The sequence below is a fragment of the Haliotis cracherodii genome, unplaced genomic scaffold, assembly GCF_022045235.1.
Source record: "Haliotis cracherodii isolate W230 unplaced genomic scaffold, xgHalCrac1.p SCAF_15, whole genome shotgun sequence".
Classification (NCBI taxonomy): Eukaryota; Metazoa; Mollusca; class Gastropoda; order Lepetellida; family Haliotidae; genus Haliotis; species Haliotis cracherodii.
In genome coordinates this window covers 16,167,040-16,192,195 of record NW_027266270.1, presented here as the reverse complement: position 1 = coordinate 16,192,195, position 25,156 = coordinate 16,167,040, and the positions used below count along the sequence as shown (strand labels likewise).

General features: G+C 43.2%; 1 protein-coding gene across 3 annotated transcripts in view; it reads left to right on the top strand.

Moving 5' to 3' along the window:
* The window catches only part of LOC139462315 (signal peptide, CUB and EGF-like domain-containing protein 1), a 120,451-nt gene that overhangs the window by 73,425 nt on the left and 21,870 nt on the right, over nucleotides 1–25,156 (top strand). For all 3 annotated transcript variants that reach the window (XM_071243950.1, XM_071243949.1, XM_071243951.1), the window contains 5 exons: nucleotides 21,095–21,214; nucleotides 21,695–21,817; nucleotides 22,987–23,109; nucleotides 23,990–24,112; nucleotides 25,014–25,130. In XM_071243950.1, the coding sequence (XP_071100051.1) occupies nucleotides 21,095–21,214; nucleotides 21,695–21,817; nucleotides 22,987–23,109; nucleotides 23,990–24,112; nucleotides 25,014–25,130 (606 nt within the window). The remainder of the gene's footprint in view (nucleotides 1–21,094; nucleotides 21,215–21,694; nucleotides 21,818–22,986; nucleotides 23,110–23,989; nucleotides 24,113–25,013; nucleotides 25,131–25,156) is intronic.

The following is a 25,156-nucleotide window of genomic DNA, read 5'->3' as shown; positions in this document are numbered from 1 at the left end:
ATCATTGGCTGTATGTAAGATTTTGTTTCATGCTTGTAGCCATTCATCATTGGCTGTGTGTGAGATTTTGTATCATGCTTGAAGCCATTCATTGGCTGTATGTGAGATTTTGTTTCATGCTTGAAGCCATTCATTGGCTGTATACGAGATTTTGTTTCATGCTTATAGCTGAGTGTGAAACTTTGCCGGGTTTTTTTTGTGCATTCATTCGTAAGTTGTGTGCGAGACTTGTGTTGTATTCTGTAGCCATTCATCATTGGGTGAGTGCCACAATGAATGTTCATGGGTGAGTGAGGTACAAGCTTAAAACCGTTGTCATTGATAAGAAATAGAAAATTCTTAAACAGATATCTGCCAACGTAAGTGGAACAGTCCTGTTGTAGAACGTTGTACTGAGAAGGCTTGTCCCATCGTCGGGACTCCGGCTAAGACTTGTTACACTGGTATTAACCTGCATGTCTTGGGTCGGACACGGGAGGAGGACGGGGCAAAACTTGATACTGCTTCCCCGCATACATTTTCCAATTAAACTGCACAGTCGGCGATCAAATTGTAAGATGATCCACAGAGGCGCAGGTAATTACCTGTATGATGACGGAGTTAAGGCTGGTACTAATGATGTAAATATCTCCCTTCGCCCAGTATTCACCCCTTTCCGCGCCAGGGCCTATCGTACCTAGCAGCAGTCGTGCGGGGAACATCACATGAGGTAGATTGCGCTCCCCAGGAGAAGACCCCATATCTTACACGTATGTCGTGTGGAAAATAGTATACATTTATAAACGTAATAAAAGTACTAGAACGGAAGATATGCGTATATTTTGGATATGAAATATATGTATTCCTGGAGTTAGTTCGAAATCAACTGTAGAGGATATTCAATTTAGCCACTAGGAGGATAAGTATGGGGAATATTTAGAATACCGATATATATACCCATGCAGAGAGCCAGCTCTGCGTGGACTCTGGGGTTATGTATACACGATACTGCCGTCTGACAAACCTCAACGTTTCATGTTTGAAGTTATATTTTATGAACTCGACAGATCTTGCTTTTAGCCCAGTAACGTAGCCTTAAACGTAGATATGGTCCGGTTGGTACTACAGTGTCGATGCGTCGAAACTTGCTGCGGAGATTTACGCCCCTTCCCTGTGCCATGATCCGGTGATCGTGGGTTTCATTCCCATGCTCGCCCTGAAAACTAATCTTTGGTCCGTCGGCACTAACCTGTGTTAGTTTACCAAAGATGTAAGCGTCCTCACTGTGAAAAGGGTGGTGGAGGATCCTTTTGTTAAAGACCCGTGAAGATTCCGGGGTAGAATAGGTCTTCAGCAACCCATACTTGCCGTAAAAGGCGACTATGCTTGTCGTAAAAGGCGACTAACGGGATCGGGTGGTCCGGCTCGCTGACTTGGTAGATACATGTCATCTATCCCAATTGCGTGGATCGATGTTCATGATATTCAATCACTGGATTGTCTGGTCCAGACTCGATTATTTACAGACCGCCGTCATATAGCTGGAATATTGCCAAGTGCGGCGTTAAACAACCAACCAACCAACAACCAACCTTTTGTTAAAGGTTTTGCTTGTCACGCCGAAGACCCGGTTCGATCACCCTAGTGGGTAAAACATGTGAATCCATTTTCGGATGCATGAGACAGGAGATTGGGTGGACACAATGGCCGCCAAGTAACTACCTGATCCCACAGAAGATCAGCGCACATGACAGCGTGTCAGTATCAATATCAGTATCAGTATCAATGGGGACCGCACGTGATTCGAGTGTAGATTTGCCAGTGCACAGAATTCAACTCAAGCATGTGTCCCTATTATGAAGTCCCTTGGTATGTTGCAACTGATCAGACAGCCATCTTCCCTTGATCGCCGTTAGTTGACAATGGTTCTCCAATATATAGAAATCGCATGATGCAGCTAATCTATATGCTCGGCGACCACGTGCACCGTTAACAAATCGATACATATCATCCAGACGCCATTGGTGTTTAGATGGTGGAGTCATCGATAGTCTCTTGTAATATGTTGGTCCAGATGCATTATGGACGTTTTGGATACTAGGTGAAGACGTGCCTGAGGCGTCCTAACGAACGTCGTGCGCACGCCAACGTGAGGCAACATTGCAGATATGTGGAAGGGTCTGTCATGATTCATGATAAAATAATCGTTTACGCCAAGTTGGCGGTACACGTGCTTTGCAAATCCTACAGTCGACCAAAATCTGCACGTTGCAATTCATGTTTACGAACCGGATGTCTAGTTCGTTACGCGATTTTGATTGGACTATGCATAGACTCGTTAGTCCAGCTTAAATGTAACTCCGGAATTCCAGCCTATTTCGCCAAGGGTGGAAACTGGACTTTTAAAGTCAGTTAACTCCCTTGTCTCGGGAAGATGGGCCAGGCACAAGAGGAGTGCAAGAGGAGCGGACAAGTCACTGGGAGACTGATTCGGGCCATGCCACGCGGTATAAACGAGTGTTTGACCAATCGTGGTTGACTAACATTAATTCCCAGAAATACAGTTATCATATATATATTGGAATCATTTCCTAATATATTCTCTAGGGCTTGGGAGACAGATCAGTTGATCAAGTCATCTCGAGCGTTAATTTGTCAATTACACACCACCGTGGTCTTTCTGGGTTGTTTGCCCCAATTTTCCTCCATTGTAATGTTCCGTCTGTTGCCATTTCTCACCTCGTTCTTCCTTTATCTAATCCCTTCATTACCATCCCTTCATATATTGCTTTGTATTTCTGTAACAATGCTCTTTTCGATATACATTATATATATATATATATATATATACTTATACTTATGCCTTCAAGGTGTATTTCACAAATACCCACACATGAAAGTGCGCCTTGGGTCAGTTGGCCATTTGTTGACGTGCCATTGTGTAATAAGTCAGTGAAAGATATTCTAGCTAACCGTATGTGACATTAGTAACGTGACACTGTTGAAATTGGTTACCTTGTGTTAACCCCCAGTCGCGGAAGTCACGGCGTATGCGTTTGCACATAGAGATGAGATCGTGCAGTTTCGAGCCGGACCGACAACCTTCACTGTACATTAGTCAAGTGCCATAATTGCCCCCAGTTGTACTCCCCTCGTGGTCAAGTAGGTCAAAATAGTTTCTCCGCACCAAGCCAAACCGACTCTTTTATTCACTTCATGAAGTCTAGCATTCCCATAATAAGCTCTATATCCTTTTCTTCAGACAAAACATAACATTTACAACCAAGCCTGGATTGTTTGTTCTGTTACACTCTATACATTAAACACAAGACACCTGTTGCAATGCGAAATGCACATGGTCCGTACAGCTCCTGTAATGCAGGCCCTCTCCCGAGCCGGAAAATCAACAAACAGTTGGCTCGAGCAGATTGCTTGAATGGAGGGTTGCGATACGTGATCTTGGAATAATGACAACCGAATGTATCTCTTCCCTGCGTGTTTATTTATCAGAACACGCTACAATGCCTTCTATTTGATCTCCCAGTTGTAAATGCTTTGTGTTGTGATTCCGTGATGGGAATCAAATGACTGGTAGTTATAATGAGGGGAATGAGACTGGTCGGCATGTGTCTCTCGTCAGATCTGTTCCTCCATGTCTCGGACGGGCCATCGTCTAGCGTCTCACTGTAACGTCTCGAGTCAAGGAAACACCTGTCTTTATTGATGTTAATGATGCGAAGAGTATATAACGGCCCTGTATAGACAAAAGCATGGCAACGCCACGCAAACGTGGTGTTCTGGTCTTCGCCACTTGAAATAGAATCACGAAATATCGCGATGATTAATAAACGAAGACAGCTGCGTGTCCGTTAATACTTATAGTGTGAAAACAAACCATTCCCCGATAAGGAATATGAGTTACACTAACGACAAAATTTGCACAGTGCGCTTTTCAAGAAATGTCTATTTTGCCAGCGAAAAACATCGTCATTGAGTCTTGATCACATCGTCACAACTCGGGTAAGAATCGGCAGTCAGGTGACCGCGAGCGCTTATAATTAGCAGGGAACTTGTTCAATAACTCTTTAAATACTACACCTGGACGGTTTCTTTCTTTCAGTGCTGGTAATGTACGTTCTCAGCGCACGCTGCTAAATATAACCTAAATAGTTACCTGACTGCCGAAGATTACACGGATACTAACCACGTGATCAAGACTCAATGATGATGTTTATCGCTTTGGATATTTCTTGAAAAGCGCACTTTGCAAATAATGTTTATTGCAAGCAAAATTACTTATCGGTGGAATGGCTTGTTCTCACTTAATAAGTATCAGCACACAGGCAACTATCTTTGTTAATTGATACTGGCGATATTTCGTGATTGTTTCAAGTGGGGAAGACTTATATATAACACCATAATATTCACGATGTGTTACTGATCACAACGACATCACAACTGCTGCGACAACATCATCTACTGCTTCCCGCAACGACATCCACTACTGCCACTATAATGGCATCAACTACTTCTGGTCATAACGTCATCGACTACTGCTGATCACAACATCGCTACTCAAGCTGACAACGACATCCACTACTGCCACTATAATGGCATCGACTACTTCTGGTCATAACGTCATCGACTACTGCTGATCACAACATCGCTACTTATGCTGACAACGACATCCACTACTGCCATTATAATGGCATCAACTACTTCTGGTCATAACGTCATCGACTACTGCTGATCACAACATCGCTACTCAAGCTGACAACGACATCCACTACTGCCACTATAATGGCATCGACTACTTCTGGTCATAACGTCATCGACTACTGCTGATCACAACATCGCTACTCAAGCTGACAACGACATCCACTACTGCCACTATAATGGCATCGACTACTTCTGGTCATAACGTCATCGACTACTGCTGATCACAACATCGCTACTCAAGCTGACAACGACATCCACTACTGCCACTATAATGGCATCAACTACTTCTGGTCATAACGTCATCGACTACTGCTGATCACAACATCGCTACTCAAGCTGACAACGACATCAACTACTACTGCGGAAAACCCAATTCGTAAGAGTGACGACGTTGCACCGTCAACAAGCCATTTATGCCGTTGAGAGACGCAATTCTGAAGACGGCCTAGGAAGTTTCTGATACTTGAGCGTCCAGTATGAAGTAATATTGATATGAATTATATACAAATGTTGTGATAAGTGTTAACATTGTTTGTAGAAAGGCCCAATGAAGCAGCAACCGTAGCCGTTTCCCCGCATCAGCTGAGCTAGAACAGTGTTAGCACATAAAGAGGGTTTCAGTTGAATAGACGGTGGTATTACTCACACTGCCCGTGTCTGGTGAACCGTCTAGACCGACAGAGCCTCCAGCACAGTCATCAGGTCCAGAGTTTATAACAGAAGCCGCAGCAACCTCATCGCCCCTAGCCAACCATTTGTGTAGCAATCTTCTTAACCGTTTAGCCAGCGCTGATTCCTGATGTTAATCCTGCCGGGCAGACATTTCTCGGCAATACTGTCAGTATCAGACAAGGTGGACTATTGCAACGCGTGCTTTATGTATTGTTAAAGGATGGTTAATACTGTAATGCAAAGCTTTTATCATTTCTTGAAATGATAACGTTAACGTGTCATAAGTAGACAGAAACACAGTCTGGGTGAGTTGGGTTTAACGCCGCTTTTAACACTATTACTGTTATATCGTGGCGTGTCAGCTTAATGTGGGAGGAAAGCCCGAAGTGATGCAGGTCTCAGACGTTTACCACTTCGGTGAAACCCACGAGCACGGGTATGGTGCTGACAAACCTAGAAACATAATCGGGCCTAACGGGGTTTCGAACCCACAATCAATGGTTTCTGACTTGTCCAAGGGACGTAACTCTCCACCTGTGCCCCCGAAACACAGTCGGTGGGGGGTAGGTGGAAGGGTGGTTTTGCAACCAGTGGTAAATGTGGTCGCTCTTAATGTCGAAGAGTTCGAATCTGTATACAGTAGTCGCTATATAAGTGCAATAATCTTGGACGCGACGTTAAACCCAATTTCACCTCACCTCACCTCACCTGTAAACAGTATAAATACCTCAATTGAGATCGAGTAAATTAGTGAGTCGTGTTTTACGCCTTTTTGATCATTAGTTTAGTCCCGACGGATAGACGTTTAACTCTTTGTCGAAAGGTTGTTCGACCGGACGAGGTTCCTGTTGACAGCTATCAACTAGAAAGTTTGGTTATTATGCCACAAATAAATTGTTACACGTTTTCGTCATTTTGCGCTGAATTTGTTGTTTTCAAGGCAAGAATGTGACGAAACAGCCATGGCTTTCCTATTTGACTCCATCAAACGCGGATTGTTATCACCTCCACATTTGTCTCTATAAACTGACATAGTGCGACAACAGAAGCCCATGACACAGTGAGGCGGGTCTGATGTTCGCTCACCCTGTGACAAGTACTGCTTCTTGACATAAGCCTGGTAAAGCTATTAAGAACGGTCGTGAAAATATATGCAATGTACCATGTCCGATCACTAGAACTGAACGTCCCGTCAGCATTGGACTGATGCACCAATCAACCCTTTACCCAATCCCGTCCCCTGTCTGGAGGTCCCGGCTGCATTGTCGTCTGCTGATGTCTTTACCAGCGCCCCCTGGCGAGAACGAGGGCAAATGAAGCATGATTACAAGTAGAGGCATGAATAAGTTTTGAGGAGAGAACGTGATTAAATAGAAGACTCTAATCGTCATCTTCTCATTGGCAGATGATTTCAATCACAGCCGTCTCGACGGTGGTCGCCGTTGACCTTGAGTTGTTCCAAGGTTAGTGCCCCATGTCGACAGGTCACGGTGATCCTGAGACCCCGGTGCACCATGGTCTTAACCGCAGCCCTTCCCGGCTGCCAGAGCGTCAGAGTGTAACCAATTTACCCCACTGCAAGACTTTCGCTACCCACATTTACTCTTTAATCCATGTTATCTCTGAAAATCGATTTGGTAGGCCTATGTCGGATTGTCAGAGAGTAACATGACATGAGACCAGTACCAGTTGGGAGGATACACTTCAGTATGACCAAGGCGGCGATATGACACGCAAATCCAACCAGGATTACATCAGGCAGACTGGCGGAGATCTCGGGTCGATTACAACAATAAATGCAATTCTAACGCCTGACTTATGGACTTTGTGAGTGTGTTGACGAAGCACTAGATAAATGTTAAGATTTGTATAACCCCAGGAGCCGAGTGACCTGCTATACCTTCAGCATTACGTAACATTTGCTGCTTCCAGTGTTGAGTGTGGGTGAGTGAGTGATTATTTCCCTCCTCTCCAATTATGGTGAGTGGGGCCGGTATGCCCGTGTTATGGAATGAATGCGTTCGATCTCTCCATATAAAAGAATGAATGAGTTCGATCTCTCCATGTTAAAGAATGAATGCGGTCGATCTCTCCATGTTAAAGAATGAATGTGATCGATCTCTCCGTGTTAAAGAATGAATGCGGTCGATCTCTCCGTGTTATAAATGAATGCGGTCAATCTCTCAATGTTAAAGAATGAATGTGTTCGATCTCTCCATGTCAAAGAATAATGATTTCGATCACTCTATGTTAAAGAATGAATGTGATCGATCTCTCCATGTCAAAGAATGAATGAGTTCGATCTCTCCATGTTAAAGAATGAATGTGATCGATCTCTCCATGTCAAAGAATGAATGATTTCGATCTCCATGTTAAAGTGAGTGAGTATGGTTTTACGCCGCTTTTAGCAATATTCCAGCAATATCACGGCGGGCCATGTTAAAGAATGAATGTGTTCGATCTCTCCATGTTAAAGAATAATGACTTCGATCTCTCCATGTTAAACAATGAATGTGATCGATCTCTCCTTGTCAAAGAATGAATGAGTTCGATCTCTCCATGGTAAATAATGAATGCTTTCGATCTCTCCATGTTAAAGAGCAAATGCGTTCGATCTCTCCATGTAAAAGAATGAATGATATCGATCTCTCCATGTTAAAGAGCAAATGCGTTCGATCTCTCCATGTAAAAGAATGAATGAATTCGATCTCTCCATGTTAAAGAGCAAATGCGTTCGATCTCTCCATGTGAAAGAATGAATGATATCGATCTCTCCATGTTAAAGAGCAAATGCGTTCGATCTCTCCATGTCAAAGAATGAATGATATCGATCTCTCCATGTTAAAGAGCAAATGCGTTCGATCTCTCCATGTTAACAAATGAATGCGTTCGATCTCTCCTTGTTAAAGAATGAATGTGATCGAACTCTCCATGTCAAAGAATGAATGCCTTCGATCTCTCTGTGTAAAAGAATGAATGAGTTCGAGCTCTCCATGTTAAAGAGTGAATGAGTTCGTACTATCCATGTTAAAGAATGAATGAGTTCGATATCTCCATGTTAAAGAGTGAATGAGTTCGAACTCTCCATGTTAAAGGATGAATGAGTTCGATCTCTCCATGTGAAAGTATGAATGAGTTCGATCTCTCCATGTGAAAGTGAGTGAGTGAGTAAGTGAGCATGGTTTTACGCCGCTTTTAGCACAATTACAGCAATATCACGGCGGGGGACACCAGAAATGGGCTTCACACATTGTACCCATGTCGGGAATCGAACCCGGGTGATCGGCGTGACGAGCGAACGCTTTAACCACTAGGCTACCCGACCGCCCCTCCATGTGAAAGAATGAATGAGTTCGATCACTCCATGTGAAAGAATGAATGAACATGATCTCTCCATGGTAAAGAATGAATGATTTCGCTCTCTCCATGTTAAAGAATGAATGTGTTCGATCTCTGTGTGTGAAAGAATGCATGAGTTCGAACTCTCCGTGTTAAAGAATGAATGATTTCGATCTCTCCATGTTAAAGAATGCATGATTTCGATCTCTCCATGTTAAAGAATGAATGTGATAGATCTCTATTTTAAAGAATGAATGTGTTCGATCTCTCCCTATTAAAGCATTAATGCGTTCGATTTCTGCGTGTGAAGTGATTGAATGAGCTCAATCTGTTTATGTGAAGGAAATGAATGTCTTCGATCCGTCCATGTCAAAGAATGAATGAGTTCGATCTCTCCATGTTAAGAATGAATGAGTTCGATCTCTCCATGTTAAAGAATGAAGGATTTCGATCTCTCCATGTTCAACAATATAATGGATGAGTTCGATCTCCATGTTAAACAATGAATGTGCTCGAACTCTCCATGTTAAACAATGCAATGTTCGATCTCTCCATGTTAAAGAATGAATGAGCTCGATCTCTCCATGTTAAACAATGCAATGTTCGATCTCTCCATGTTAAAGAATGAATGAGCTCGATCTCTCCATGTTAAAGAATGAATGAGCTCGATCTCGGCATTTGAAGTGAACGATTCAGTTCGTATAGGTACCGAGTGTCTGTGAGTTTGTCTGATCGCAGTTGTAACGATCAATGGTGCTTTGTGAAGGTACTAAGCTTTGTAGCGCTCAATGGTGCTCTGTGAAGGTACCAAGCCAAGTAGCGCTCAATGGTGCTTTGTGAAGGTACCAAGCCAAGTAGCGCTCAATGGTGCTTTGTGAAGGTACCAAGCCAAGTAGCGCTCAATGGTGTTTTGTGAAGGTACCAAGCCAAGTAGCGCTCAATGGTGCTTTGTGAAGGTACCAAGCCTAGACGGAGAAGTGCAACAAGAACAAAAACTGCACTACTAATACTAATGAAGAATTCTCAGAAATAGATAAGCATGTTCAACCTGAACATGAGGGGCAGGGATGCTCCTGTTAATGGTAAATGAAATGAACTGATGATGAGAGTGTAGATGTATAGGGTAATGTTAACAAGCCTCTCTCCCGTCATGGATGTTTCCAACCTGCCTCATTACGCAGCGTCACGCGTGGCCTGCGTCCGCTATATCCAGGCAGTAAAAGCTATTACACCTCACACTCGGGATGAGGGGAACTGCGCTGATGTGGGGAAAATGAGGCCGAGACAGGAAGAAAATCAATTTCGGCGCTGTTTTAGTTTGTGTATTTCTTGTTATTTTTCATACCGAAATTCTGTGCATTTAAGTAAGTTATTTAAGTCACTTGGCTTTGAGGCCTTGCAGTTTTAGACAGCACTGTGAAGTGTACGACTCGGTGTTTCTGTATGTGAATCTACTTGTACCTACTGCCCATCTACCACCATCCAGACGCTTCCCGACCATCCTCGTCTCCACCCTGTACTTCCACAACTCCTGCACCCTGCCCGCCTCAGCTCCTTGTCCACCCCTCAAACCCGGTTGTAGAGCGTCCGCCCGGAGAGCGGAAGGTCCGGTTTCGATCCCCGGCAGCGTCATACCAAAAGACGTTAAAAGATGGTACTTGTTGTTACCCTGTCTGGCGCTCGGCATTAAGGGGCTAAAACAAGGACTGGTCGGCTCGGAGTCAGTATACTGTGTCTGAGTGGGGTATTCATGTTAAACTGCGGCATGGTATCTCAGTAGCTATATAAATCGGCACCAGTCCGGACTGGTACCAGCAGCCACACACACACACACACACACACACACACACACACACGTGCGTGCATGCACGTCGCTATATAAGTGCACTAATCTTGGACGCGACGTTAAACCCCATTTCACCTTACCGTCAAACCCTCACTTCACTCCTCCAGCTTCCCCACCCCTCCACCTTCCTCGCCTTCACTTCCCAAGTCTTGAATTACCTCATTTACCTACATAATTATTTATCTAAATCCGTTTTGGAAGTGAAACATTGAACGAAGAAACAAGTGTTTTTTTCCACCCGAATTCAAGTGATAATTTATGTTTCAGTTTATATTTTATGTAGTTATTTAAATTGTATATGTCATATACGTAGCTAATTTATTTTTTCAACACGTTTGGCTCGTTTGGTAAAGACGTGATATATCTACACTGATTAGTATGCGTCAGACACTCAACTGCTGTCAGTTAGCAGTGGTATCAATTAAAACGTTCTGCTATCTCGTGTTTTTACGTGAAATGCTCAAAATACTTCCTCAAATACATACATCATTTTGTTAACGACCATGTGATATTTTCCTCTGAGAAAATTAAATCTTGAACAGGGTTCAACCAGCAAGTGAGGAATGCAAGAGAATTCTTCAGTTGAATTCAAGAAAGTTTTCTTACGATTTCGTAATTGAAAGCGAAATTATTGAAGATGAATTGTTTGGCATTACTTAGAAGTTGACGGATACCAAAGCAGACCCAGTCATGCTTGACAACGGTAAAAGGATCTATACCGAAACGTCGCCTTTACAGTAATTAAAGAAGTTGTTATCCATAAATTGTGTCGACTTTGTAACTTAAAGATGATCAAACGTCAGGGAAAATCAATTCCGGATATTACGATCCAAGGGATCTAGAATTTTGGGATTCCAAATAATAGCGTCATTTGTTGCATGTGACATTCAGGTAAAAGTCTGAACGTTAACCCATCTATCAAGTCCAGTATTTTGATGGTACTTTAGCCCATTGGTCATTTACGTCTGATGAGTGAGTGAGTGAGTTGGGTTTAACGCCGCTTTTAACATTATTCCAGTTATATCACGGCGTGTCTGCTTGATGTGGCAGGAGAGCCCGAAGTGATGCAGGTCTCAGACGTTTACCACTTCGGTGAAACCCACGAGCACGGGTATGGTGCTGACAAACCTAGAAACATAATTGGGGTGAAACGGGATTCGAACCCACAATCATAGGTTTCTGGCGTGTCCAGGGGACGCAACTCTGCATAGCGAATCGCGGCGCATTAGACAACTGGGCCACCCGTACCCCCGTTTACGTTTGATGCCAACTGACAGTTCTTTCCTGAACTTGGTCTAGTGCGGAAGGTCAGTAGTTCGGTTCTCTGGATGCGACATACCAAAAGTAATAAACAGGTGGTAACTGCTGTTATCCTGCCTGGCGCTCGGCATTAAGGGGCTAATACAAGGACGGCTCGAAGTCAGTATAATGTGTCTGAGTTGGGTATCAATGTCTATCATTGGCATGGTGATTATGCTTGTCATAAGAGTCGATTAACGGGATCGGGTGGTCATATTCGCTAACTTGGTTGATGCATGTCATCGTATCCCAATTGCTTGGATCGATGCTCATGATGTCAAAAGCTGGATTGTCTGGTCCAGACTCGATTATTTACAGACCGCCGTCATATAGCTGGAATATTGCTGAGTGCGGCGTTAAACCACAAACATCCGGACTAGAGCAAACATCCACGCACGCACACACGCACACACTGACAGAAAAAGTTTGTGAAGTTTACTTACTTTGTGAATCTCACTGTCCTCTCAGACACTAACATGTTAGGAGACTTTACTAACCAGTAAATGTTTGCTAATTAGATTAGTATAGGTTGCCTATCGAAAACTAGTACAGTTTACTAATCAGTTCGTTGAGATTACATCCACCTTTCAAAGAACATTATCCTCATGATTTACTAACGACAATGTTGTATTTACTAAGCTTGTTTTTCTACAACACTTTATAAAAGGCTCGTTTCTTGATCATTTGCGATCCCTGTTGACAGCTACTGAATACAATTTGCAAACAAAATATTTAAAAAATAACACAAACAATACAGGTGAGAGATAACATATAATGATTTTCAGTGGCATAGTAAGTTTATTTACACAATACTACGAAAACGTAATTGACAGGTTAATAAAATAAACAAATATTGTTTTACACTTGCAAACCTAACACACCTCCCTTCCTTATTGAGTACATTCTATAAAGTTTTAAATTTTGTCAATTATGAAAAAATGACATGAACAACGTTACAAGGCCAATAGCTAACATTCTGCTTTTTGATCATATCCTTGTCTCAAAATGGCGAGCCTCACACCGACCAAGGCGGAAGTGAGGACTGTCACGTGGTCTTGACGCCGAAACTGAATTGAAACACATCTGTGGCGTCATTCTCTCAATCCCTTCAAAATAATGGAGCCGGTGCCCCGAGTTACGAGGATATTCCCCTACTTAAAACACATCCCTACTTTTGCACTTTGAAAAATATTTGAAAAATAAACGAGAAATCTTTGAAGCCTGTATGCATTCTGTGTGAGTCGCCCTTGCGTTATGCACGAGGAAGACGTTCCCTGCCGCTGTTGCAAGTGAACCAAGCTCCGTTACGTGCTGATATTTACAATACATGGTACAACGCTCATAATACTTTCGTGGGCTCATAAACTAGTATTTTATCAGTCGCTTGCAGGTTGTAATTACAAGCTGACGAGGATTATAGTAAATATGGAAGTCTGAACAAGGAAGATATAATGTTTACCATAGTTCTTCTCTCAGATGTTAATCAAATTGCTTTAAATATGAACATTGATATAGTAACCTGTTGAAAACAAAATTATAGCTTTTAGCTGTTAAGGATTAAACTGGAGGGGGCTCGGCTCCATAATTTTTAATGAATTGAGAGTTACTGGGACATTCCCCTCTTTCCACCGCGACCTCGTGCAATTTACCAGGGATGATAGTAAATTCGCTGTTTACGAACCTTCTGGATGCTGTTACTCATTAAGTTAATGGAATTCACTAGACTTTTTCTCAGTGCACACACACCTGCACATACATCACTGTCTCAGGGGGCGGTCGGGTAGCCTAGTGGTTAAAGCGTTCGCTCGTCACGCCGATCACCCGGGTTCGATTCCCGACATGGGTACAATGTGTGAAGCCCATTTCTGGTGTCCCCCGCCGTGATATTGCTGGAATATTGCTAAAGGCGGCGTAAAACCATACTCACTCACGCACTCACTCACTGTTTCAGTGATGAATGTGAGACGATATTCATCCTCGTTTCACCTTACCTCACCTTCCAGTGTGACGAGGTTATCTCGGGTGAAAATGTCCATAACCAATCTCTCACACTTGTCTTTGTTCCCATAGCAAAGTGGAACAAATCGCCTCCGCATTTAATTTTGAAATCCGTTTTGAGGTAGCAACCGTAAACTATTTAGTAAATGTTTCGAGTCATATCATGCGGGTGAACTCGCCACAAGAAATCTGTACCTTTAATCCGAGGTTCATTACTCTTACCTCTGTAGGATTAGAAGTCGACTGTTCTATACATTTTGCTATTGCCGCAGTTGATTGTGCTCTCGTTTACTATAAACAATGATCTGTTTTCTTCAAATAAACCAAGCTCTTTAGGAGAAATTGAGTTTAACGTGGAGTAAAGAGTACTGCACTTATATAGCGACGTGCAAGCACGCGTGCGAGCGTGTGTGTGTGTGTCTGCTTGTACTATTCCGGACTTATGCCGTTTTATAACATTAGCCCACCGAGATACCATACCGCAGTTTAATATGAATACCCCATTCAGACTGTATACTGATCCGAGCCGACAGTCCATGTTTCAGCCCCTAAATGCCGAGCCACAGGCAGGGTAACAACAAGTACCAGCCTTCAACGTCTTTTGGTATGACGCGGCCGCTCTTTGGGCAGACGCTCTGCCATTAGACCACGAAGGCGGTCGCTCAGCTGATGCAGATCTGTTCAGCTTTATCTAAACCAACCTCATCGTTACCTACCGTATTATTGTCTGAAAATCCGAATATAAATGAAGTTTGACAATAACTGTAAGAGTGACACAAGTCGGAGACGTTACTTCATCGGTAAAATCCACGAACATGGTGATGTCATATAAAGTGTTATTTTCGGAGAGAACCCGCGACCATTTCAGGTAAGGGGCGCAACTCTGGACAGTTAAGTGTGGCTGTTATTGCTGTATAACCTGTGCCCTCTCTCATATGGCAGTTAGCAAAATCTTTCGTGAATGTAGCGTCTGGGAAGCGTGAAACCGCTTTGGTAGCCAGCTGTAAATAGTCACCAAATGTTTTACACCGCCGGGGCGGTCGGGTAGCCTAATGGTTAAAGCGTTCGCTCGTCACGCCGAAGACCCGGGTTCGATTCCCGACATGGGTACAATGTGTGAAGCCCATTTCTGGTGTCTCCCGCTGCGATATTGCTGGAATATTGCTAAAGGCGGCGTAAAACCATACTCACTCACTCACTCACTATGAACTCACTATCGACGTTCATTGTAGACAAGGGATGGTGGGGTAGCCTCCTTGTTAAAGCACTCGCTGGTCGCGCCGAAGACCCGGGTTCGATTCCCGACATGGGTACAATGTGTGAAAGCCCATATCTTGTGTCCCCCGTCGTGATATTGCTGGAATATTGCTAAAAGCTACCATGCTTATTCTCTCCCTCGCTCATTGCAGACAATTATATCAAGTACATTGATCGGTATGCCAGTATTCACTATAACTGAGAAACACATCTTTATTTTATCTTTAAAATAGACATATCAGATCATCCTCGACAAAATAGTGTGTAATATGTCTACTCTACAATCAATCATAGATACCCAGGAAGTATTCGTTACCATAGCTTCGTTTTTAGTCGGAAACACAACATTAAAAATAACCGTCCACAAACAATATGCGAGAGAACGTTACTGATAAGTGAGGTGAAATGGGGTTTAACGTCGCGTCGAAGATTATTGCACTTATATGTCGACGTGCATGTGTAAGCAAGGCTTATATCCTTCCTAAATAATATCCCGGGGGAGGTTTTACTCTAGACTGTCGTTTAGGGTAGGATTAAACACACTGGTATTGGTTCATATTCACAAGAGAATTTCATCCCAGGGATAGAAAATAGGGTAGGATAATATTCACTCTTCCCTTACTTGCTTTATTTCACCAGTCCTTACTTATGCCTATTTTATAGTGCTAGCCCAATTACATGCCATGCCGCAGTTAAACATATAAGCCCCCCTCAGACACAGTATTCTGACACCGAGCCAGTCCTTGTTTTAACCCCTGATTGCCGAGCGCAAGACAGGGTAACAACAAGTACCATCTTTTAACTCTTTTGGTATGACGCGGCCGGGGATCGAAGCCCGCACCTTCAGCTCTCCGGGCGGACGCCATCTGACCACGGAGGCAGTCACGTTACTGATAAGCAGTATGAGATGTTATATCACTACCTAAACGAAGGTATATAACTGATGGATCAACGGTGTCGTCATAACAGCCTGGAGATATAATGCCCCGGATAATCGAGGATGATCAAATAGCCAAACATGTGTATCTAGGATTCGAACCCAAACCTAGATAAGTGCCAGATAAAGATTTTCAACATTGTTTAGATTTGGTACTTGCATCACCAATTGTGTTATCTTTCGGTTAGTTTTGGTATTTACATGTATTCGAATGTGTACGGTAAATTGCAAACTCCTCTTATCACAGGAAAGAGATATTTTGCTTACAATACAGGGAACATAGGACACGTTTACGAGTGTTAAATATACAGGCTTGCAAAGAATCCGCTATGAGATGCGAAATCTGAGGACTCGAGACCTATGCAGTGCTCAGTGATCCCAAGTAAAATATTCTCTTTGTACCTCGGAGAGAGGAAAAACCTCCATATGCAAACTTAGACCATTTTAAACATTAAATTTGACGACCACCCAACGACAGTGTGAATAAAAACAAGAAAAAAAGACTTGTTGATGATCTAATGGCGTTATCAGAGAGACAGAGGATGTTATGTTTATTTTACTCAATAAGTAGGCAGGTAAACATGCCTTTTGGCAATAATCTAACAAATAGGTGTCAGCGGCTATGATTTAGTAGTTTTCATTAAGCGGCCCGCCTATCGCAGGCTCCACACAGCGACGTGATTCTAAGGTCAGTTACATAACACTGTGATGCGCAGTAGATATGTTACAGCTGACAATGTCATGGCCGTGATAGGTGCCCAGTTTGTATTAGCTTCTTATTTCACTCCCCTTCCTTTGATGTCAACGGCCATACAGTCTCGGCTCTCTTCAAACGATATAGAATGTACGTGTAAACTATTTGAAGAAGAACAACGTATCTATGCGTTTGACTTCTTGACTAATGCATGCCAAGGAATGTGATTTTCTTGAGAAGTTTATCAGACAAGTGATCAGGGGATGTGTGCAGTCGAGTATCTGTATGAAACACTTGTATTCCCATCTGTTACATCTTTCTGTTAAGTCGGGGCAATGTAGACATTTCAAAAAGTCGGAAAATACATGCCCCGTAACAGGCGAATATACTGAACAGCTGTATAAGATGTGGACTAAAATCTAGTCTCTGAGATGAACATATCTTACACAAAAACGACGGTGTCAAATTATAGTAATAAAATATAATAAAAAGGAGCATAGAGACTTTCTTCATTTTCAGATACTGCAGTAATCTAGACTTGCCAGATATTTAGACTTGCATGGGCTGTATTGGATACATTTGTTTCAGGGTCTGTATGGCCACAGCAGTTGTTGACTGGGGTGTTTATGTGCAACAAAAGTGAGACCGTTATATCATTTGCCTCAGCATCTCGGCTGATTGCAATTCACCGAACACAGCAGTAAACACATCTCTTTTGGGGGCTCTGATGGCCCAGTCTCCCAAAGTGTCCCCATTCGCTGTAATGAGTTGTATTCGCTGGACACGGCGAAGGCCCGGGTTGTATTCCCTAAATGTGCGACGTAGAACAACACAGACACACACACAGACTCACAAAAACACACACAGACAGACACACACACACTGGGGTTGGATGGTGGTGGGGTGTGTGGAATCACTCACTCACTCAATATACAGTGTTGTCATAAGGTCCCTTACTATTTTTCAACCCAATTGCATAGATGTAAATGTTATCAACGTTAATGTCGAGTACTGTGAATTCCGATTAATCCGGAACACCCTTTACGTTTTTGACGTTAATATATGCGCAAAGTGGCGTTACTGCGTACCCGTGTTTGTCCGGAAAGGTCTGGACGATTTGGACGATTTAGTGACATTACAGTCCAAATGAATAAGGTTTCACTGTATACTTGATTCGCGTTATACCGACAGACAATCTAAAACGTCAACGTCAGAGAATAAACAGTCTTGATTATCTGAAGAAACAGATACCATTGGACGAAAAATTGAAAATTAAATTGAAAACCAGTATTGACATCAACACCGGCCTCATCCGCCAAGACTCTCAAAACGTTATAAGCATGGGTTCTGCTTTTAATGTTTGTTTAATTTACTCAAGTTTACTAAATATGTTTATCTCGTTCCTTTGATGATGAAATGCGGCTCTTTAATATGCTAAGTGTCTAGTTTTCGTTCATCCTATCGTATGCCATATTGCCTTCTTGCTGTCCAGATCCGTATCGCATCCACGTCAAAGAATATCTTTACAAACTTAGTTTCCATAAACTGTTTTATTCAGGTTCTCTGTAATATATATGAAAGTAGTTAAAAACGAAATGTTATCTATGACATGATCTCTCCCTGTGTGCAAAGATAAAGGTGTTTACTGTGGGAAGCTCGCGTGTAACAAGGGATCCCGCCGTTCTTCCGCCATGTTTGTTTGTAATTAACGCCATTGAGGTTCGCATTCGGACTAGTCACATCTTGAGGCTGACTGTAAACGCTCCCCAGTCTGTGTCGTGAGTGATGGCTCCCTGTTGTACGTCAACCAGGTGATTTCTCCCAGACAGTTAAATGGGCCTTTTATTAGCGCCTCGCTCGTCAAGGAAATTGTGGTTACAGTGGCGATGACAGACGACGGTGAAGAACTGTGTGAATGGAGTGAACTGGCTAGATTTAGAGTTCTCTTTATTTACCTGGTAACCGTGCTAGGTCGGTACATCGTCTGCAGTATGGTTGTTGCCAAACAGGTGCCCCCTGTCATGTCAGTACATCGTCTTGAGTGTGCCTCTTGTCAAACATGTGCCCCATCTCATGTCATTATATCGTCTATAGTATGCTTCTTGTCAAACATGTGCCCCCTCTCATGTCAGTATATCGTCTAGAGTATGCTCCTTGTCAAACATGTGCCCCCTCTTATGTCCTCGTATCGTCTAGAGTATGCTTCTTGTCAAACATGTGCCCCCTCTCATGTCAGTATATCGTCTAGAGTATGATCCTTGTCAAACAAGTGCCCCCTGTCATGTCAGTATATCGTCTAGAGTATGCCTCTTGTCAAACATGTGCCCCTCTCATGTCATTATATCGTCTATAGTATGCTTCTTGTCAAACATGTGCCCCCTCTCATGTCAGTATATCGTCTAGAGTGTGCTCCTTGTCAAACATGTGCCCCTCTCATGTCATTATATCGTCTAGAGTATGCTTCTTGTCAAACATGTGCCCCCTCTCATGTCAGTATATCGTCTAGAGTATGCTCCTTGTCAAACATGTGCCCCCTCTTATGTCCTCGTATCGTCTAGAGTATGCTTCTTGTCAAACATGTGCCCCCTCTCATGTCAGTATATCGTCTAGAGTATGATCCTTGTCAAACAAGTGCCCCCTGTCATGTCAGTATATCGTCTAGAGTATGCCACTTGTCAAACATGTGCCCCCTCTCATGTCAGTATAATGTCTAGAGTATGCTTCTTGTCAAACATGTGCCCTCTCTTAAGTCAGTATATCGTCTAGAGTATGCTCCTTGTCAAACATGTGCCCCGTCTTATGTCCTTGTATCGTCTAGAGTATGCTTCTTGTCAAACATGTGCCCCCTCTCATGTCAGTATATCGTCTAGAGTATGCTTCTTGTCAAACATGTGCCCTCTCTTAAGTCAGTATATCGTCTAGAGTATGCCACTTGTCAAACATGTGCCCCCTCTCATGTCAGTATAATGTCTAGAGTATGCTTCTTGTCAAACATGTGCCCCCTCTCATGTCAGTATAATGTCTAGAGTATGCTTCTTGTCAAACATGTGCCCCCTCTCATGTCAGTATATCGTCTAAGGTATGCTTCTTGTCAAACACGTGCCCCATCTCATGTCAGTATATCGTCTAGAGTATGATTCTTGTCAAACATGTGCCCCCTCTCATGTCAGTATAATGTTTAGAGTATGCCACTTGTCAAACATGTGCCCCCTCTTATGTCCTTGTATCGTCTAGAGTATGCTTCTTGTCAAACATGTGCCCTCTCTTATGTCAGTATATCGTCTAGAGTATGCTCCTTGTCAAACATGTGCCCTCTCTTATGTCAGTATATCGTCTAGAGTATGCTTCTTGTCAAACATGTGCCCTCTCTTATGTCAGTATATCGTCTAGAGTATGCCACTTGTCAAACATGTGCCCCCTCTTATGTCCTCGTATCGTCTAGAGTATGATTCTTGTCAAACATGTGCCCCCTCTCATGTCCGTATAATGTTTAGAGTATGCCACTTGTCAAACATGTGCCCCCTCTCATGTCAGTATATCGTCTAGAGTATGCCACTTGTCAAACATGTGCCCCCTCTTATGTCAGTATATCGTCTAGAGTATGATCCTTGTCAAACACGTACCCCTCATGTCAGTATATCGTCTAGAGTATGATTCTTGTCAAACATATGCCCCCTCTCATGTCAGTATATCGTCTAGAGTATGATTCTTGTCAAACATGTGCCCCTCTTATGTCAGTATATCGTCACATATATATGCACGCACGCACGCACACATATACACTCTAGAACGCACGCACATTCACACACGAATGCACACAGGCACACACATACACACGCACACACAGGCGCACATACACACACACGCATACGCACGCACACACATGCATGCACGCACACACATATACACACGCTCACTCAAACACGCACATAAATTCACACACACATGCATGCACGCACACCGAGACGCACATATGCACGCACGCACTCGCGCAACATTAAGCATTGTTTGAATCTCGATGTTTCATATTCCAAAATAACTGCGCAAAGTGAAAATCACAATTAAATATAACTGACAATGCTACCTAATGAGCTAGTTCCGCTTGCGTGGGTTCGAGTCCCGGTTCGCCCCGATTATGTTTCTAGGTTTATCAGCACCATGCCCGTGCTCGTGGGTTTCACCAAAGTGGTTAACGTCTAAAACCTGCAGCACTTCGGGTTTTCCTCCCACATTAAGCTGACACGCCGCGATATAACTGTTATATTGTTAAAAGCGGCGTCAAACCCAACTCACTCACTCACTTGTTCGGCTTGCGTGACGTCCACTGTGTGAAGTCTGGTGTTCTGTGTTGCAGGCCAGGACTGTGAGAGGGGCACCCACACCTGCCACAAGGACGCAGTGTGTCTCAACTCAAGAAGATCGTACCAGTGCCGCTGTAAAACAGGTTTCTATGGAAACGGAAAGATATGTGTTGGTATGTGTTTTTTTATCTGTTCAATGTTTGTTCCAATTCAAAGTTCAACTTATTCATAGAACATTATGCTATGCTTGGTGTCCCCCGCTGTGATACAGCTGGAATAATGTTAAAAACCTGTTATCATATATATCTATAACAGAATTAACATGTCCGGAATTAAGGAACTAATCGTTCATGGATCCTGAGTATGATGATTAAATGGTTGATGATTCTAAACAATGACAAACCCACTGTATTAATGTGACATATTTGCTTTTGCTGATTAAAGACAGCATCATGGCGTGACCTCTGATGGGACCCAAGCAAACCGTACAGGTCGCAGGTGTCGACAAAATGATTTGTGGGGCGTTGTGGGACGTGGCTCATACAATTAATCACTGGTTTGTCTGGTCAGTTATTTACAGGCAGCCGTCAGACAGCGGCGTTAAACAACAAATAAACAAACAAATACAACGTCGTACCATTTTATTTCTTCAGACGACGACGAGTGTGAGTTTGAGAATGGCGGCTGCGTACACTCGTGTCAGAATAGCCCTGGCAACTATTCCTGCAGCTGCCTGTCTGGGTTCGAACTCGACAAAGATGGCCACGACTGCAAGGGTAGGTAAACTTTAAACGTACCCTGTTCTAAACATGACGTCATTGGTAGAACTACTTTTTATAAGTCATGGTTTTACGACACAGCCTATTAGGTGGCCCAAAGGTCGCCAAGGGTGGCCACGACTGCAAGGGTAGGTAATCTTTAAACGTACCCTGTTCTAAACATGACGTCATTGGTAGAACTACTTTTTATAAGTCATAGTTTTACGACACAGCCTATTAGGTGGCCCAAAGGTCGCCAAGGGTGGCCACGACTGCAAGGGTAGGTAATCTTTAAACGTACCCTGTTCTAAACATGACGTCATTAGTAGAACTACTTTTTATAAGTCATGGTTTTACGACACAGCCTATTGTGTGGCCCAAAGGTCGCCAAGGGTGGCCACGACTGCAAGGGTAGGTAATCTTTAAACGTACCCTGTTCTAAACATGACGTCATTAGTAGAACTACTTTTTATGAATTATGGTTCAACGATACAGCTCATTGTATGGCCCAAGGTCATCAAAGATGGCCACGACTGCATGGGTGGGCAACTTGAATATAATATACCGCCTATGGTAAATGCGATCATCAACAAAATACTATGCCTGTTTGGCTTCCGTAGCAGTAGAGTGTCCTATACTCGTAGGTAAATTGGTGATCCTGATGTCTTCCTAATGGACGGCGACCCATACGTGACGACCCAGCTGTGCCATCAGTGAATACTAAGATATGTTCACTACGTAATTAGGATTGTCATAAAATGCTATACTGAAATACATAATAACATTTGAGTTTGTAGACAACCGAATGGGTTCAGAATGACTTGAATCATTGGTCGGACTGCTAACTGATCCATGCATCCCTCTGCACCGAATGGTTCTGCTCACCTTTTGATGGAACATTTAATTAAATTGTATTTGGTTCAAGCTCACAACAGAGGTAGGGCATGGTCGACCCGTGTATCATTGAAACTACTTAGCAGCCATGTGCAGGGTCCGCTGGTCATGGGTTCGAATCCCAGATCCGCTCCGATTATGATCCTTCGTTTGAGAAGCACCATATCCTGTTTGTGGTGATCCTCCTCAGCGATTTGGCTGAAATAATGATTGAAGCGGCATTTGAATCCAAGTCACGTTTATGGTTTAGGACGGACAGGAATTAATACCCAATTGTGTTTCTTTGTCGGCAGACAAAAACGAGTGTTTTGAGAACAAGGGTGGATGCCAACAGCAGTGCCAGAACACGATAGGGTCCTACCAGTGCAAGTGTCACGCCGGCTACTCGCTGGAGGAGAACGGAAGAAACTGCAAATGTATGTCAGCGTCCATATGATGGAAGTATACTCATGTGCAAAAGTAACTTGATAGTGTTTATATCTATCATTAGAGGTTAACTCTTTTTCTTTGAATGTGTTTTTGGGAATAGTGTTGTCTTGGTTTCATATGTGGAAAGAACATGAAACCCTGTTTCAATATTCAGTGGGCACGGTGGCCCAGACGTCTAAGGCGCCGCAATTCGCTGTGAGTTGCGTCCTATGGGAACGCCATCGAACCTATGATCGTGGGTTCGAATCCCAGTTCGTCCCGAATACGTTTCCAGTTTTGTCAGCGCCATGCCCGTGCTCGTGGGTATCACCAAAGTGGTAAACGTCTGAGACCTGCATCACTTCGGGCTTTCCTCCCACATTAAGCTAACACATCGTGATATAACTGAACTTGTTACGGCATATATATTGTCTCCGGTGAGCGCGGGTACGGTCCTGAACAACCTAGAATCAAAGCGAACCAGGATTCAAACCCACGATCATATGTTTCCTGCACGCCTAAAGGAGGCAGTTGCGTAAGGAATTACAGACACCTATACTGTGCTCCGTTAAACATACTATGTGTTATGAGTATGTTCCGTGTACAGCCATGATATGTGTTATCAGTGTGTTACACATACTATGTGCTATGAGTATGTTCCGTGTACAGCCATGATGTGTGTTATCAGTGTGTTAAACATACTATGTGCTATGAGTATGTTCCGTGTACAGCCATGATATGTGTTATCAGTGTGTTAAACATACTATGTGCTATGAGTATGTTCCGTGTACAGCCATGATGTGTGTTATCAGTGTGTTACACATACTATGTGCTATGAGTATGTTCCGTGTACAGCCATGATATGTGTTATCAGTGTGTTCTGTGCAGTAGGAACATATTGTCGACAGCACCTGGGCTGCGCTCACCACTGCAAAACTACACCCCAGGCAGGCACCATCTGCGCATGTCGAGACGGATACCGGATACACAAGAATGGCAAAGATTGTGTTCGTAAGTCGCAAATATTCTTTAACTTTGAAAACGACATTTGCCTACTTCGTTAGATAAAGTCACGTATTTAAGTGTTCCATATATTTTCAATGTCTGACTTAAATTTATAATATAGGTTCTCTGGACTGAAACTTTCAACGTTTTAAGTAGAAAAGGTGTATAGGCTTGAAGATGATTTTGTTTAATGTGCTGGATTCGCAAAATGCCACTGGGACTATATTGAAGATGTAGTTATCTCGTGACTAGGGGGTTGTTCTTAAAGGACAGCACAATGTTGAAAAGAAATAGAAAAAAACAATAAGAATTGGGTTGTGTAGAATTGTAATGTGATAGTCACGTGAATTAGTGAAACTAGGAAATCAGTACCAGTGGGGCCGCGATAACGTATGTGACTGAGGTGAACACGATGTTTGTGTGCCTCTGTAGTGACCGAAGTCTGTAGGTTCGCTTGTCTCGATCAGACCCTTGTTGTGCACAATTACAGCGTGCCACCCACCGCCAAACGAGGTGCCAAGATTGATAGTCATTCTCGGAATGTGTTCAAGTTTGGGGCATATTTTAACTTCGGACTGAACAAGTCATTCTCGGAATGTGTTCAAGTTTGGGGCGTATTTTAACTTGGAACTGAACAAGTCATTCTCGGAATGTGTTCAAGTTGGGGGCGTATTTTAACTTGGAACTGAACAAGTCATTCTCGAAATGTGTTCAGGTGAGGGGCGTATTTTAACTTGGAACTGAACAAGTCATTCTCGGAATGTGTTCAGGTTAGGGTTGTATTTTAACTTGGAACTGAACAAGTCATTCTCGGAATGTGTTCAGGTGAGGGGCGTATTTTAACTTGGAACTGAACTAGGCATCGAGATAACCACGCCCAATCAACATAAACATTTTGTTTCTTCAGAGACGTGCCAGGTCGGCAATGGCGGGTGCCAGCACAAGTGTCAAGATACCCCCGATGGCCCCGTGTGTGCCTGTGCTGCCAAATACGTCTTAAGGGAAGACCAGAAGACCTGCATCGGTAGGTCCCTTGTTCTCTAGCTTAGT